Source organism: Pseudophryne corroboree, chromosome 12, assembly GCF_028390025.1.
Source record: "Pseudophryne corroboree isolate aPseCor3 chromosome 12, aPseCor3.hap2, whole genome shotgun sequence".
NCBI lineage: Eukaryota > Metazoa > Chordata > Amphibia > Anura > Myobatrachidae > Pseudophryne > Pseudophryne corroboree.
In genome coordinates, this window is record NC_086455.1 from 7,484,657 (window position 1) to 7,499,306 (window position 14,650).

Here is a 14,650-nt window from a genome sequence, read left to right on the forward strand (position 1 = left end):
CAATTGCCTCCACAAAGTACACAGGGAGCTGAGATGGTGGATTCCAGTGGGGACGAATTGATAATCTGTGAGGAGGGGGATGTACACGGTGATATATCGGAGGGTGAAGATGAGGTGGACATCTTGCCTCTGTAGAGCCAGTTTGTGCAAGGAGAGATTAATTGCTTCTTTTTTGGGGGGGGTCCAAACCAACCCGTCATATCAGTCACAGTCGTGTGGCAGACCCTGTCACTGAAATGATGGGTTGGTTAAAGTGTGCATGTCCTGTTTTGTTTATACAACATAAGGGTGGGTGGGAGGGCCCAAGGACAATTCCATCTTGCACCTCTTTTTTCTTTTCTTTTTCTTTGCATCATGTGCTGATTGGGGAGGTTTTTTTTGGAAGGGACATCCTGCGTGACACTGCAGTGCCACTCCTAGATGGGCCCGGTGTTTGTGTCGGCCACTAGGGTCGCTAATCTTACTCACACAGTCAGCTACCTCATTGCGCCTCTTTTTTTCTTTGCGTCATGTGCTGTTTGGGGAGGGTTTTTTGGAAGGGACATCCTGCGTGACACTGCAGTGCCACTCCTAGATGGGCCCGGTGTTTGTGTCGGCCACTAGGGTCGCTAATCTTACTCACACAGCTACCTCATTGCGCCTCTTTTTTTCTTTGCGTCATGTGCTGTTTGGGGAGGGTTTTTTGGAAGGGACATCCTGCGTGACACTGCAGTGCCACTCCTAGATGGGCCCGGTGTTTGTGTCGGCCACTAGGGTCGCTAATCTTACTCACACAGCTACCTCATTGCGCCTCTTTTTTTCTTTGCGTCATGTGCTGTTTGGGGAGGGTTTTTTGGAAGGGACATCCTGCGTGACACTGCAGTGCCACTCCTAGATGGGCCCGGTGTTTGTGTCGGCCACTAGGGTCGCTAATCTTACTCACACAGCTACCTCATTGCGCCTCTTTTTTTCTTTGCGTCATGTGCTGTTTGGGGAGGGTTTTTTGGAAGGGCCATCCTGCGTGACACTGCAGTGCCACTCCTAGATGGGCCCGGTGTTTGTGTCGGCCACTAGGGTCGCTAATCTTACTCACACAGCTACCTCATTGCGCCTCTTTTTTTCTTTGCGTCATGTGCTGTTTGGGGAGGGTTTTTTGGAAGGGACATCCTGCGTGACACTGCAGTGCCACTCCTAGATGGGCCCGGTGTTTGTGTCGGCCACTAGGGTCGCTAATCTTACTCACACAGCTACCTCATTGCGCCTCTTTTTTTCTTTGCGTCATGTGCTGTTTGGGGAGGGTTTTTTGGAAGGGACATCCTGCGTGACACTGCAGTGCCACTCCTAGATGGGCCCGGTGTTTGTGTCGGCCACTAGGGTCGCTAATCTTACTCACACAGCTACCTCATTGCGCCTCTTTTTTTCTTTGCGTCATGTGCTGTTTGGGGAGGGTTTTTTGGAAGGGCCATCCTGCGTGACACTGCAGTGCCACTCCTAGATGGGCCCGGTGTTTGTGTCGGCCACTAGGGTCGCTAATCTTACTCACACAGCTACCTCATTGCGCCTCTTTTTTTCTTTGCGTCATGTGCTGTTTGGGGAGGGTTTTTTGGAAGGGCCATCCTGCGTGACACTGCAGTGCCACTCCTAGATGGGCCCGGTGTTTGTGTCGGCCACTAGGGTCGCTAATCTTACTCACAACAGCTACCTCATTGCGCCTCTTTTTTTCTTTGCGTCATGTGCTGTTTGGGGAGGGTTTTTTGGAAGGGACATCCTGCGTGACACTGCAGTGCCACTCCTAGATGGGCCCGGTGTTTGTGTCGGCCACTAGGGTCGTTTATCTTACTCACACAGCGACCTCGGTGCAAATTTTAGGACTAAAAATAATATTGTGAGGTGTGAGGTATTCAGAATAGACTGAAAATGAGTGTAAATTATGGTTTTTGAGGTTAATAATACTTTGGGATCAAAATGACCCCCAAATTCTATGATTTAAGCTGTTTTTTAGTGTTTTTTGAAAAAAACACCCGAATCCAAAACACACCCGAATCCGACAAAAAAAATTCGGTGAGGTTTTGCCAAAACGCGTTCGAACCCAAAACACGGCCGCGGAACCGAACCCAAAACCAAAACACAAAACCCGAAAAATTTCAGGCGCTCATCTCTACCTAGAGCATCAGATTTTTTTTTCACGGCTCCTCCAGGACAAAAGCTTCTTATTGAGACATTTAGAAATAAATATTAAATGAAGTAAATTGTGTTTATATGTCATCCGTAGGTTCAATTACGTGGTGAGGAACAAGATTTGCTTCTGTTTGTCCACATATGTTATGATTGGCAGCACCTAGCACTGGTTTTGCATATTACATTTACCATAATTTTAATTAGTCCCGGACCACAAATCCAAGGCACCCCTGCAAGTGTCCCGAGGCACCCCAGGGTACCTAGGCATACAGTTTGGGGACCACTGATATATGTGATCACTTTACACCCAGGCCTGGAACCCGGCACAGTTACTGCCCTTGTGCGGCCTGCTGACCATGCGTGTGGTAGTGAACAATACTGGGGAGGGACCCAGCAAATCCCTCTCCCGGATGTGTAGTCTATTGGTTATAGTGGCTAAAGAGCTTGGTAGAGTTCACCATTTAGCAACCCCCATATAATCCTGGAGACATCTCCTGAGGTCCTCCCTTCTTAAGCCCTGGGGAAACGTAGTTTTTGCGTTTATCCCTGAAAATGGCTGTTTAGTTTCAATGCCCCATATTATCCTAGGTCCGTTCCTGACCGGTGGACTGGCTACTAATACCCCTTTCACATATCCAATGCCGGATCCCAGCCGGGTATTAGAAACGGGTCCTTCTCGGGTGGGATCCGGCATTGGAGACTCTCCTACCTCTTTCTGCTGCCTTCCAGACCAGGCATATTGCTGGGTTGGTTGCCATAGTGACGGGGGGCGGAGCCGGCAGCGGGGGCGGAGGCGGGGCTGGGAGATAAGCTCATCTCAGCGCCGCCTCTCCCTATCTTGTAAACGGGTCCCAGATCTTCTCGACCCAGGAATCCGTTTACAGAGCCACTGACCCAGTATTCAACCTGAGAATAACACTGCTTATAACCCGGGTTGAATTACCGGGTCAGGTGACCCGGGAAATCCGACATTGTGCATTTACACCGCACACTGACCCATGTCAGTCCAACAATATGCTGGGTCAATGGCAGTACGGATGGTGTAGTGGTTAGCATTACTGCCTCACAGCACTAAGGTCATGGGTTCGATTCCCACAATGGTCCTAACTGTGTGGAGTTTGTATATTCTCCCCGTACTTGCGTGGGTTTCCTCCCACAATCCAAAAATATACTGGTAGGTTAATTGGATCCCAACAAAAATTAACCCTAGTGTGAATGTGTGTGTACATGTGATAGGGAATATAGATTGTAAGCTCCACTGGGGCAGGGACTGATGTGAATGGGCAAATATTCTCTGTAAAGCGCTGCGGCATATGTGTGCGCTATATAAATAACTGGTAATAATAATAATAATGATATAAATTTGCTATTTTTGTGCCGGAACGCCGTTCTTCAAGGTCATTTAAAAAATTACGTAATCAGGGACGGCATTCCGGTACCTTCTGCGAGCAGGCCTTTAGCGCCTGCAAAGTTATCTTTTCTATTAGTAATAAACTGCAGCAGTGCACATACCAGTGCCGGAGGCAGCAGTGCGCGTACCAGTGCCGGAGGCAGCAGTGCACGTACACCAGTGCCGGAGGCAGCAGTGCGCGTACCAGTGCCGGAGGCAGCAGTGCACGTACACCAGTGCCGGAGGCAGCAGTGCGCGTACCAGTGCCGGAGGCAGCAGTGCACGTACCAGTGCCGGAGGCAGCAGTGCGCATGCCAGTACCGGAGACAGCAGTGCGCGTACCAGTGCCGGAGGCAGCAGTGCGCGTACCAGTGCCGGAGACAGCAGTGCGCGTACCAGTGCCGGAGGCAGCAGTGCGCGTACCAGTGCCGGAGGCAGCAGTGCGCATGCCAGTACCGGAGGCAGCAGTGCGCGTACCAGTGCCGGAGGCAGCAGTGCGCATGCCAGTACCGGAGGCAGCAGTGCGCATACCAGTGCCGAAGGCGCAGCAGTGCACGTACCAGTGCCGGAGGCAGCAGTGCACGTACCAGTGCCGGAGACAGCAGTGCGCGTGCCAGTGCCGGAGGCAGCAGTGCACGTACCAGTGCCGGAGACAGCAGTGCGCGTACCAGTGCCGGAGGCAGCAGTGCACGTACCAGTGCCGGAGGCAGCAGTGCACATACCAGTGCCGGAGGCAGCAGTGCACATACCAGTGCCGGAGGCAGCAGTGCGCGTACCAGTGCCGGAGGCAGCAGTGCGCGTACCAGTGCCGGAGGCAGCAGTGCGCATGCCAGTACCGAAGACAGCAGTGCGCGTACCAGTGCCGGAGGCAGCAGTGCGCGTACCAGTGCCGGAGGCAGCAGTGCGCGTACCAGTGCCGGAGGCAGCAGTGCGCGTACCAGTGCCGGAGGCAGCAGTGCACATACCAGTACCGAAGACAGCAGTGCGCGTACCAGTGCCGGAGGCAGCAGTGCGCGTACCAGTGCCGGAGGCAGCAGTGCGCGTACCAGTGCCGGAGGCAGCAGTGCGCGTACCAGTGCCGGAGGCAGCAGTGCGCATGCCAGTACCGAAGACAGCAGTGCGCGTACCAGTGCCGGAGGCAGCAGTGCACATACCAGTGCCGGAGAAGAAGAAAAAAAAAAAAGCAAATTTTTTAAATCACCTGCAACTTTTTAATACCAACACAATCACCTGTAAGCATCTGGGGGTAATTATGATTTGGAGCAAAAAAAGACAGTAACTGAGCACCTGGGTAACACTGTGCTGCACTGCAGGGGGGCAGATGTAACAGGTGCAGAGAGAGGTAGATGTGGGAGGGGCGTGCCCTAGCTCAGAGCCAGTAACTGAGCACCTGCGTAACACTGTGCTGCACTGCAGGGGGGGCAGATGTAACAGGTGCAGAGAGAGTAGATGTGGGAGGAGTGTGCCCTAGCACCGTCATTCAAACATGTAACTGACACCGAAATATTATCATCATCATCGTCATCGTTCACAATGAGATGGAAAATGAAGACTACATGTACTCTGCATGCAGCCTCAGCTGCTATTTACCATACATGCAGCCGAAGACAGCATTTACCCTACATGAAGGCACAGCCGGCATTTACCCTACATGAAGGCACAGCCGGCATTTACCCTGCATGGAGGCGCAGCCGGCATTTACCCTGCATGGAGGCGCAGCCGGCATTTACCCTACATGAAGGCACAGCCGGCATTTACCCTGCATGGAGGCGCAGCCGGCATTTACCCTGCATGGAGGCGCAGCCGGCATTTACCCTGCATGGAGGCACAGCCGGCATTTACCCTGCATGGAGGCGCAGCCGGCATTTACCCTGCATGGAGGCGCAGCCGGCATTTACCCTGCATGGAGGCACAGCCGGCATTTACCCTGCATGGAGGCACAGCCGGCATTTACCCTGCATGGAGGCACAGCCGGCATTTACCCTGCATGGAGGCACAGCCGGCATTTACCCTGCATGGAGGCACAGCCGGCATTTACCCTGCATGGAGGCGCAGCCGGCATTTACCGTGCATGGAGGCTCAGCCTGCATTTACCCTGCATGAAGGCACGGCCGGCATTTACCGTGCATGGAGGCGCAGCCGGCATTTACCCTGCATGAAGGCACTGCCGGCATTTACCCTGCATGGAGGCGCAGCCGGCATTTACCCTGCATGGAGGCGCCGCCGGCATGTATCCTGCACGTAGACAGAGCCAGTACTTACCCTGCATGCAGATGCAGCTGGTATGTACACTGCATGCAGCCGCAGCCAATATTTACCCTGCATGCAGCCGCAGCCAATATTTACCCTACATGCAGACACAGCCGATATTTACCCTGCATGCAGCCGCAGCCAATATTTACCCTGCATGCAGACGCAGACGATATTTTACCCTGCATGCAGACACAGATGGTATTTACCCTACATGCAGATGCAGCCAGTATATACCATGCATGCAGCCGCAGCCAATATTTTACCCTGCATGCAGACACAGATGGCATTTACCCTACATGCAGATGCAGCCAGTATATACCCTGCATGCAGCCGTAGCCAATATTTACCCTGCATGCAGACACAGATGGTATTTACCCTGCATGCAGATGCAGCAGGCATTTTCCCTGCATGCAGACACAGCCGGTACGTACCCTGCATGCAGAAGCAGATGGTATATACCCTGCATGCAGAAGCAGCCGTTATGTACCCTGCATGCAGACAGAGCCGATATTTACCCTGCATGCAGCCGCAGCCAATATTTACCCTGCATGCAGATGGTATTTACCCTACATGCAGATGCAGCCAGTATGTACCCTGCATGCACCTGCAGCCTGTATTTACCCTGCATGCAGACGCAGACACGGCCGATATTTACCCTGCATACAGAAGCAGTAGGTATTTACCCTGCATGCAGCCGCAACCGGTATGTACCCTGCAATGCAGCCGCAGCCGGTATTTACCATGCATGCAGATGCAGCCAGGATGTACTCTGCATGCAGACGCAGATGGTATTTTCCCGGCATGCAGCTGCAGCCGGTATGTACCCTGAATGCAGCCAGTATTTACCCTGCATGCAGCAGCAGCCAGTATTTACCCTGCAAGCAGACGCAGACGGTATGTATTCTGCATGCAATTGTTTTGTGGAAAAAAAAGAAAGAATAAGATTTAAAAATGGAGGTGGTCGTCGCACGCTTTCCTTTGTAATAAACAATGCAGGCTGCGCTTTTCTCTACGTCTAGAAACAATTTATAAACAAACATACAGTACATGAAATAATACACATACATGAACACTATACTATAATGTGCAAGATGAAAATGAGTGTGTATACGCAGCGTTTATCTCAGCACTCGCCGGTCTCACAATAAACATGGTTAGCGCCGTAGTCATATATCACGTGTGATGCCACCAATGTCTCATGTTACATCGCTGCCATATAAGCGCCGTCACTCAAACATGTAACTGACACCGAAATATTATCATCATCATCATCATCATCATCATCGTTCACAATGAGATGGAAAATGAAGACTACAAACAAAATTGTTCCATTTTAGTTTTGTTCAGTTTCTGCAACTAACACACCTGACAGCTGCCAATCATCACACAGGTCACAGCAGGCTCTGGGGGAGGTGTATCAATTCTAGGAGAGAGAGAAATATTTGTCCAAAATTATCATCAGCTTTTGTCATTTTATAGATTGTGCTAGACAAATGACAGGTGCTGATTGCTTTACTTTGGGCAACTTCTCCACTTTATCTCCCTCCAATACTTGATACATCTCCCACGTAGAATTTACATAGATAAAAATTTATATTTTATTATCATAATAAAAAAAAAATGTATTAAGTATACTGACAGTGAAATGTTCCTTCTCCGTCCACGCTTCTCACACATACTATTGCACTATTACATCTGTGGCGTAGGAAATATACGCAGCTGGGATGTCATTGGGCTGAAGGATGCATAAGACTAAATAAGACATGTACCAGAGAGACTGAGCTGACGGATTTCTGATGAAATGTCCAATGTAAACTTCTTTGCAAATAACTCCAGGAACTTTGCCAATAAGATTCTCTCAACGTCTATTGATAAATATAGAGCTACTGTGGGAGTCACACTGACGGTAGGAGGAATAATGAACCAGAGCCAATGGTGCACCATCCTCGGAAAGGCCGGTGGGCAGGACCACCCAGTGCCCCGTGTCCTCTAGCTCCAAACTCACAGCCGGTGAGAAAAAGAATTGTCCAAATGTACTGTATAAATGGGAATTTCCTTCCCGTTCTCTTGTAGGGCTTCCCCGGTCAAGACCTCTCCGCATTCACTCTCCGTTGGCGGGTGGTGGAATTCCACTAATATCTGGTACAGCAGAGAACCGAGAACTGCCCCGACACATGGTGCCACCACAGGGACCCACCACCAGCTGTTTCCAGCTCTGTAAGGAGGAAAGTCAGATCATCCGGTTACACTTGGTCTACTGGTGAGACTACGCCATGTAGATGGAAATGATAGACAAAATATTGTAATTAAGCCCTTCCCAACACTTGTGGATTAACTAATTATCCTATGTTAATATGGAAGTGGGTTGCCTGGGCACCTTTACGCCTGTTCTTGTTCATGTGACAAATTACCATTCTGTAGGTCCCAGTAGGGTTGAAGGTATGGCCATGGTATGGTGGTCATGTAGACATTACTTCATATCCGCCAGTCATCTTGTTTTTCAGGCTCCCCGCTGGGAGGTGTCCTGGTGACCTGGAAGCATCGATAATGCTTTTCCACCCCAATCTTTACCCCTTAACCTTGGTTGGTCTAGTACTCAGGAGGCCAAACTCCACAAACCTCAATCAGAAGAGATCAGTGGTCCAGTACATAATGTCTACTGGGACACGAGGCCACTTTTCCATTTCCAGTAAGGTCCTGCACATTATCTACTGCAGGCAGCAGGCCTTTATAGTGTGCGAGTTGTCTATGAGTAGTGGGGGCAGCCATTTTATGGAGAGAGAGGATGTCCAGACTACAGATGCAAAGGTGCACTACTAACAACATCATAGCAAACAATAACTGATAGCTTGGTATAACCTGGAACTGACCTATTTCCATACAAGGATCTTAAATTCGACACTTAGATTATGGAGGAGGTGTATCAATCCTTGGAGAGAGATAAAGTGAATGGAGATAAAGTACCAGCCAATCAGCTCCTAACTGCCATGTTACAGGCTGTGTTTGAAAAATGACAGATGCTCGTAGGTTGGTACTTTATCCCTCTCCACTTTATTGCTCTCCAAAGCTTAGAAAATAGACCCCAATGAACTACTTTAGGTTATAAAGTACATCATGTAACATGGCAGTTGGGAGCTGACTGGTTGGTACTTTATCACCACTTTCCTGCTCCAAGATTCAATATATCTCCCTCTATGGGAGATATATACACTGCTCAAAACAATAAAGGGAACACTAAAATAACACATCCTAGATCTGAATGAATGAAATATTCTTATTAAATACTTTGTTCTTTACATAGGTGAATGTGCTGACAACAAAATCACACAAAAATTATCAATGGAAATCAAATTTATTAACCCACGGAGGTCTAGATTTGGAGTCACACTCAAAATTAAAGTGGAAAAACACACTACAGGCTGATCCAACTTTGATGTAATGTCCTTAAAACAAGTCAAAATTAGGCTCAGTAGTGTGTGTGGCCTCCACGTGCCTGTATGACCTCCCTACAACCCACACGAGTAGCTCAGGTAGTGCAGCTCATCCAGGATGGCACATCAATGCGAGCTGTGGCAAGAAGGTTTGCTGTGTCTGTCAGCGTAGTGTCCAGAGCATGGAGGCGCTACCACGAGACAGGCCAGTACTATAGGAGACGTGGAGGAGGCCGTAGGAGGGCAACAACCCAGCAGCAGGACCGCTGCCTCCGCCTTTGTGCAAGGAGGAACAGGAGGAGCACTGCCAGAGCCCTGCAAAATGACCTCCAGCAAGCCTCAAATGTGCATGTGTCTACTCAGAAGATCAGAAACAGACTCCATGAGGGTGGTATGAGGGCCCGACGTCCACAGGTGGGGGTTGTGCTTACAGCCCAACACCGCGCAGGACATTTGGCATTTGCCAGAGAACACCAAGATTGGTAAATTCGCCACTGGCGCCCTGTGCTCTTCACAGATGAAAGCAGGTTCTCACTGAGCACATGTGACAGACATGACAGAGTCTGGAGACGCCAAGGAGAATGTTCTGCTGCCTGCAACATCCTCCAGCATGACCGGTTTGGCAGTGGGTCAGTAATGGTGTGGGGTGGCATTTCTTTGGGGGGCCGCACAGCCCTCCATGTGCTCGCCAGAGGTAGCCTGACTGCCATTAGGTACAGAGAAGAGATCCTCAGACCCCTCGTGAGACCATATGCTGGTGCGGTTGGCCCTGGGTTCCTCCTAATGCAAGACAATGCTAGACCTCATGTGGCTGGAGTGTGTCAACAGTTCCTGCAAGACGAAGGCATTGATGCTATGGACTGGCCCGCCCGTTCCCCAGACCTGAATCCAATTGAGCACATCTGGGACATCATGTCTCGCTCCATCCACCAACGCCACATTGCACCACAGACTGTCCAGGAGTTGGCGGATGCTTTAGTCCAGGTCTGGGAGGAGATCCCTCAGGAGACCATCCGCCACCTCATCAGGAGCATGCCCAGGCGTTGTAGGGAAGTCATACAGACACGTGGAGGCCACACACACTACTGAGCCTCATTTTGACTTGTTTTAAGGACATTACATCAAAGTTGGATCAGCCTGTAGTGTGTTTTTCCACTTTCATTTTGAGTGTGACTCCAAATCCAGACCTCCATGGGTTAATAAATTTGATTTCCATTGATAATTTTTGTGTGATTTTGTTGTCAGCACATTCAACTATGTAAAGAACAAAGTATTTAATAAGAATATTTCATTCATTCAGATCTAGGATGTGTTATTTAAGTGTTCCCTTTATTTTTTTGAGCAGTGTATTCATTCTCCTGAAGTAGACAGGTGGAGTTGCCCATAGCAACCAGTTAATTTCTAACTATCATTTTATAGCCTTTACTTGACAAATGATAGCTAGAATGTTATGGACGACTTCTCCACCTGTCCTCCTTAGAAGATATAATTCATCTTCTCCTGTGTCTTGTAATAGCTATATGGCATCAAGATCGTTTATAACCACCAAACAGGTCCTTCACAAAACCTCACTGACCTGAATACATCGGCTCCCCATCCAGCCACGTAGGTGAACAGCCTTGGCCCCAGGTCTCGACTTGGGTTGATGGGGTATCCACAGTTGGCACCCATAGACAATCCAATGGAGAAGACCAGCAAACCCACAACGACAGGTTCCAGACCCTTGGGGACAGGTTTGTTTCTGGGGTCACAGATGGCCAAGATGCCAATCATCAACATGGCTGTTCCCATCACCTGTGTGTAAAATACAATTGTCACTTCCCTCAGGAATGATAGTGAGGACCCGCCGGCAGAGGAGGCCAATCTAAGAGGAGATAGACATCCATCGTTGGGCCTATCCTTTAACTATATAGAATGTATACTAATTATGACTATTGATATCAATGTAATAAACCATACTACATCTGGAAAACGTATACAGGTAGAGCTTACAGAGACAGAATAACTTGCTGATTGGGGGTTACCTGATCCAGGAAGCCGTTCCAGGTGCTAAGATAGGGGGCGGGGTATGAGGAAAATATGGAAGCTGTCTCTCTTGGTCCGAAAACCGTCAGGGTCCCATTGGTATAAGCTTGGATGGCATCTGAAATGGAAGAGAACTTGTGATGATTCCACAAACAGATGGTGGATTATGCCACATTTCTTTGTGGAACCTACAGAACCGCGGCCCCTGTTCTATGTAAGCTTATTACACATGGACGGGTGTTGATCCAGCCTGTAGCCAATCACAGCATTAAAAATGTATGGCACTGAGTAGATTTGGCCAGTGGCGCAGTGTTTGGTGCCATAGAGGGGTCTCCAGCCAGCAAATCAGGATGTGACGTAAATGAGGCTTTACTGTCTGCGTATAACAAACAGCCCAGGCCCCATTCATGGCGCTACCTCCTTCGTTCCACCCTCTCTGTACACAGCCTATGGGGGAGATCCATCAAACCTTTTAAAGAGGATAAGTGGGTTAGCTTTTGCGGTAGCATTTACTAAGTACTGGCTATATGAAATGCGCAACCTCTCCACTGCTTGATACATTTCCCCCATATGGGAGATAGTAAGACACCGATGGTAGTAAGTTTTACCATCGATAATGGTTTATAAACATCGGGTGCGAAGGTCCAATATCGGATGGTGGCTGCAGTCATCTGCGCATAGGCGAAGTGTTCCGCAATATATATAAACTAGTTACCAGCCTGTCAAAATGACAGAACAACATAACATTAATATCAGCGTCAGCGGCTTTGTGCGCCCAAATGTTTCAACACTTGACTTTATCCGCTGGGCGCCATCTAGCGTCCATCGGTGCGCAAAGCACTTGAATTCCCCCATAGAGATGAGGAGCAGCGTAAGCCTTTTATTATATGGCATAACAGAAAACTAGACACAGTCTCTGCGACCAGCACATCGAGCCAAGTTCTTAAACACAAGTTAAGGGGCGGATTTATCAACCAGTGATATTCTTGTTACCACTCGCTACAAATGATAATTGGTGCTCCAGCCAATCAGCTCCTGACATTTTTCCAACACATGACAGTATGGAGCTGATTGGCTGGAACATTATGTAACATTCGCCCCATAGTATGGAAAATTTGGTGTGGAAATTTCCGCTCACCGTAATATAAAGCAAACACTGCCGCAGCGCCGGTGAAGGACGCCACCAGCTGGATGAGAACGTAAAGGGGCAACTTCCTCCAAGGGAACCTGCCCAGGACGCAAAGGCTGAGCGAGTACGCCGGGTTCAGGTGCCCTCCTGTGGGGTGGGAAATGCTGGTTAGAGAAACTGTTCCCAAGTGTAAAGCGTAACGGAAAATGCTGGCGCTATATAAGTCACAATAAATATATATACATGTATTGTAACTGTAGGTTATACTATGACGCACAACTAAAGAGACACAAACCCTATATCTCCCTATATCCACGCCAGCGGGTCCTTCGGTCATATAGATTTCTACATAAAACGTACAAGCAATTGTGTGTAACCCATTTAGCTGTGTGCAGATGTTTGTGTCATATTTCAGTCATTAATATCTTTATGTCATTTGTAAACATCTTTATTTATTAAGCACAGAATTGTAAACGGGGTACAGCAGGGAAAGACAGGGGGGGGGGGAGATTTGGGGGAGTAAAGAAGTAACAATGTAGGTTTGGAAAGTTATCCCTGTATTTCTTCCCATGGACTTGCAAACAGGAAGCCTGGTGTACAAAGGAAAATGTCCTCCCCCCCTCCTTCCCCATTAGCACAAAGTGTCAAGTATCTTTCACCCCAGCGAGTTCCAGAAACTATGGCTAGTATTTATTATATGTAAAGTTTAGGTAACAATAAGACCTATAATATAATACATTTACATGAAGGTTATGAGAACCGGCCATATTAATAATGGAGCAGATGGAACTACAGCTCCAGGCATCCACATAAAATTAGGCCCATCGCCATGATAACCTGACGATGAGCAGCCGCCCCCACGGTTGGGCCTAAATCATGGACTGGCCACACCTACACTGCTACCGGTCACATCTCCCCATGGACTGGCCACACCCACATAGTACTGGTCACACCACCCAATGGCACTGGCCACACCCATACCATGCTACTGGTCACACCCACACAGCACTGACCACACCCACACCATGCAACTGGTCACACCACCCAATGGCACTGGTCACATCCACACAGCACTGGCCACACCCACACCATGCTACTGGTCACACCCACACAGCACTGCCCACACCCACACCATGCAACTCCTTCATTTACAGCCACAGTCCATATCGGTCCCTGGTTTTGTTGGGGATAGCACAGAGTGCAGTGGGCAAGTGAGGGAGTAGAAGACAGCTGAGAACATACCTGAGATGCCTCCTGACACGTATATGGCGATAATGACAGCAATGGCTCCGCCCAGGTACATGCAGAAGAAGTTGCCTTTGGTGTTGAAACTGGTGACACCCTGAGCGGTGGCTCCGACAGTGATCAGCTGAGAGACAGACATGATGTTATCACCACACACCTCCACAAGGTCCTTGATGCTACTTACCTTTGAAAGACCTTCCTACCCAACGGAGGTTTTTTCACTCTTTGACTTAATATACTAGACGCAGTTTTATTCTGGTACAATCAGTGATGTATGCGCTTTATCAAGCTACCCTCATCACGTTTACTTTGGGCATCTGATTCTGTACCCCTGAGTAAGTCCCTTGGGCCGAAACGCGTTGGACAGTTGTTTCACCTCTATGTCATACACTGAATTTATGACGATAAACACAATAAACTGAATGTAAACTGGAAAATGTACAGATGTTCTTTGTTTCATTAAGCATATTTTTAATGCTATTGTGAATACATTTTACATGGACAAAAGTAAGATTTTATTCATATATGTGTTTTAAAGTAGTCACTATATTACGGATGGTGTAGAGCGGGAGCAAACAAAATTACTAGCGCCCAAAGATCTGATATATACATACATATAAATAAATAAATATATATATATATATATATATATATATATATATATATATATATAACTATAACCTTCACCTGATCCAGCAGGGAAGCGGTAGGGGCAGCAGGGGAAATAAATCATTGTTTTATTGTATGAAAACAACATGTTAAAATGTAACTGCCCTCTGTGCCCGGCGGCCTTTCCATTCCCCTCACCGGCCCCTGAATAAAACAGTTATCTATTCAGCTAATGTCAATGCCTTCCCTGCCTCTTCCCTACTGCTGGATAAGGGGAGTATGTACATATGTGTGTATGTATATATACACATATATATATATATATATATATGTCAGATTGTGTTTGGTCTGTGTCCCCGGAGGGGGCGCTAGTGGGTCAGTGGAGGTAGAAGGAAGGAAACGAGAAGGTTG

At 48.5% G+C, this 14,650-nt stretch overlaps 1 protein-coding gene across 1 annotated transcript; it reads right to left on the bottom strand.

Annotated features, from left to right (window-relative positions):
• Positions 1-7,532: 7,532 nt before the first annotated feature.
• Positions 7,533-13,802, bottom strand: AQP10 (aquaporin 10). Its single transcript, XM_063947937.1, has 5 exons — positions 13,628-13,802; positions 12,395-12,532; positions 11,256-11,374; positions 10,808-11,025; positions 7,533-8,015 (listed from the first exon to the last, which is right to left on the bottom strand). Exons 1-5 carry the CDS (start codon positions 13,767-13,769, stop codon positions 7,802-7,804), a joined length of 831 nt encoding a protein of 276 aa, XP_063804007.1. The 5' UTR covers positions 13,770-13,802; the 3' UTR covers positions 7,533-7,801.
• Positions 13,803-14,650: the final 848 nt, after the last annotated feature.

Bases quoted from the DNA above. Each gene is read 5' to 3' on its own strand.
- AQP10 (XM_063947937.1), bottom strand. From the start codon at position 13,769: ATGTCTGTCTCTCAGCTGATCACTGTCGGAGCCACCGCTCAGGGTGTC. The intron at 12,533-13,627 runs GTATGTTCTCAG...CCCACCCCACAG, and splicing joins CGTGTCAGGAGGCATCTCAG to GAGGGCACCTGAACCCGGCG. The intron at 8,016-10,807 runs GTCAGTGAGGTT...TCCTCCTTACAG, and splicing joins TGGGGAGCCGATGTATTCAG to AGCTGGAAACAGCTGGTGGT.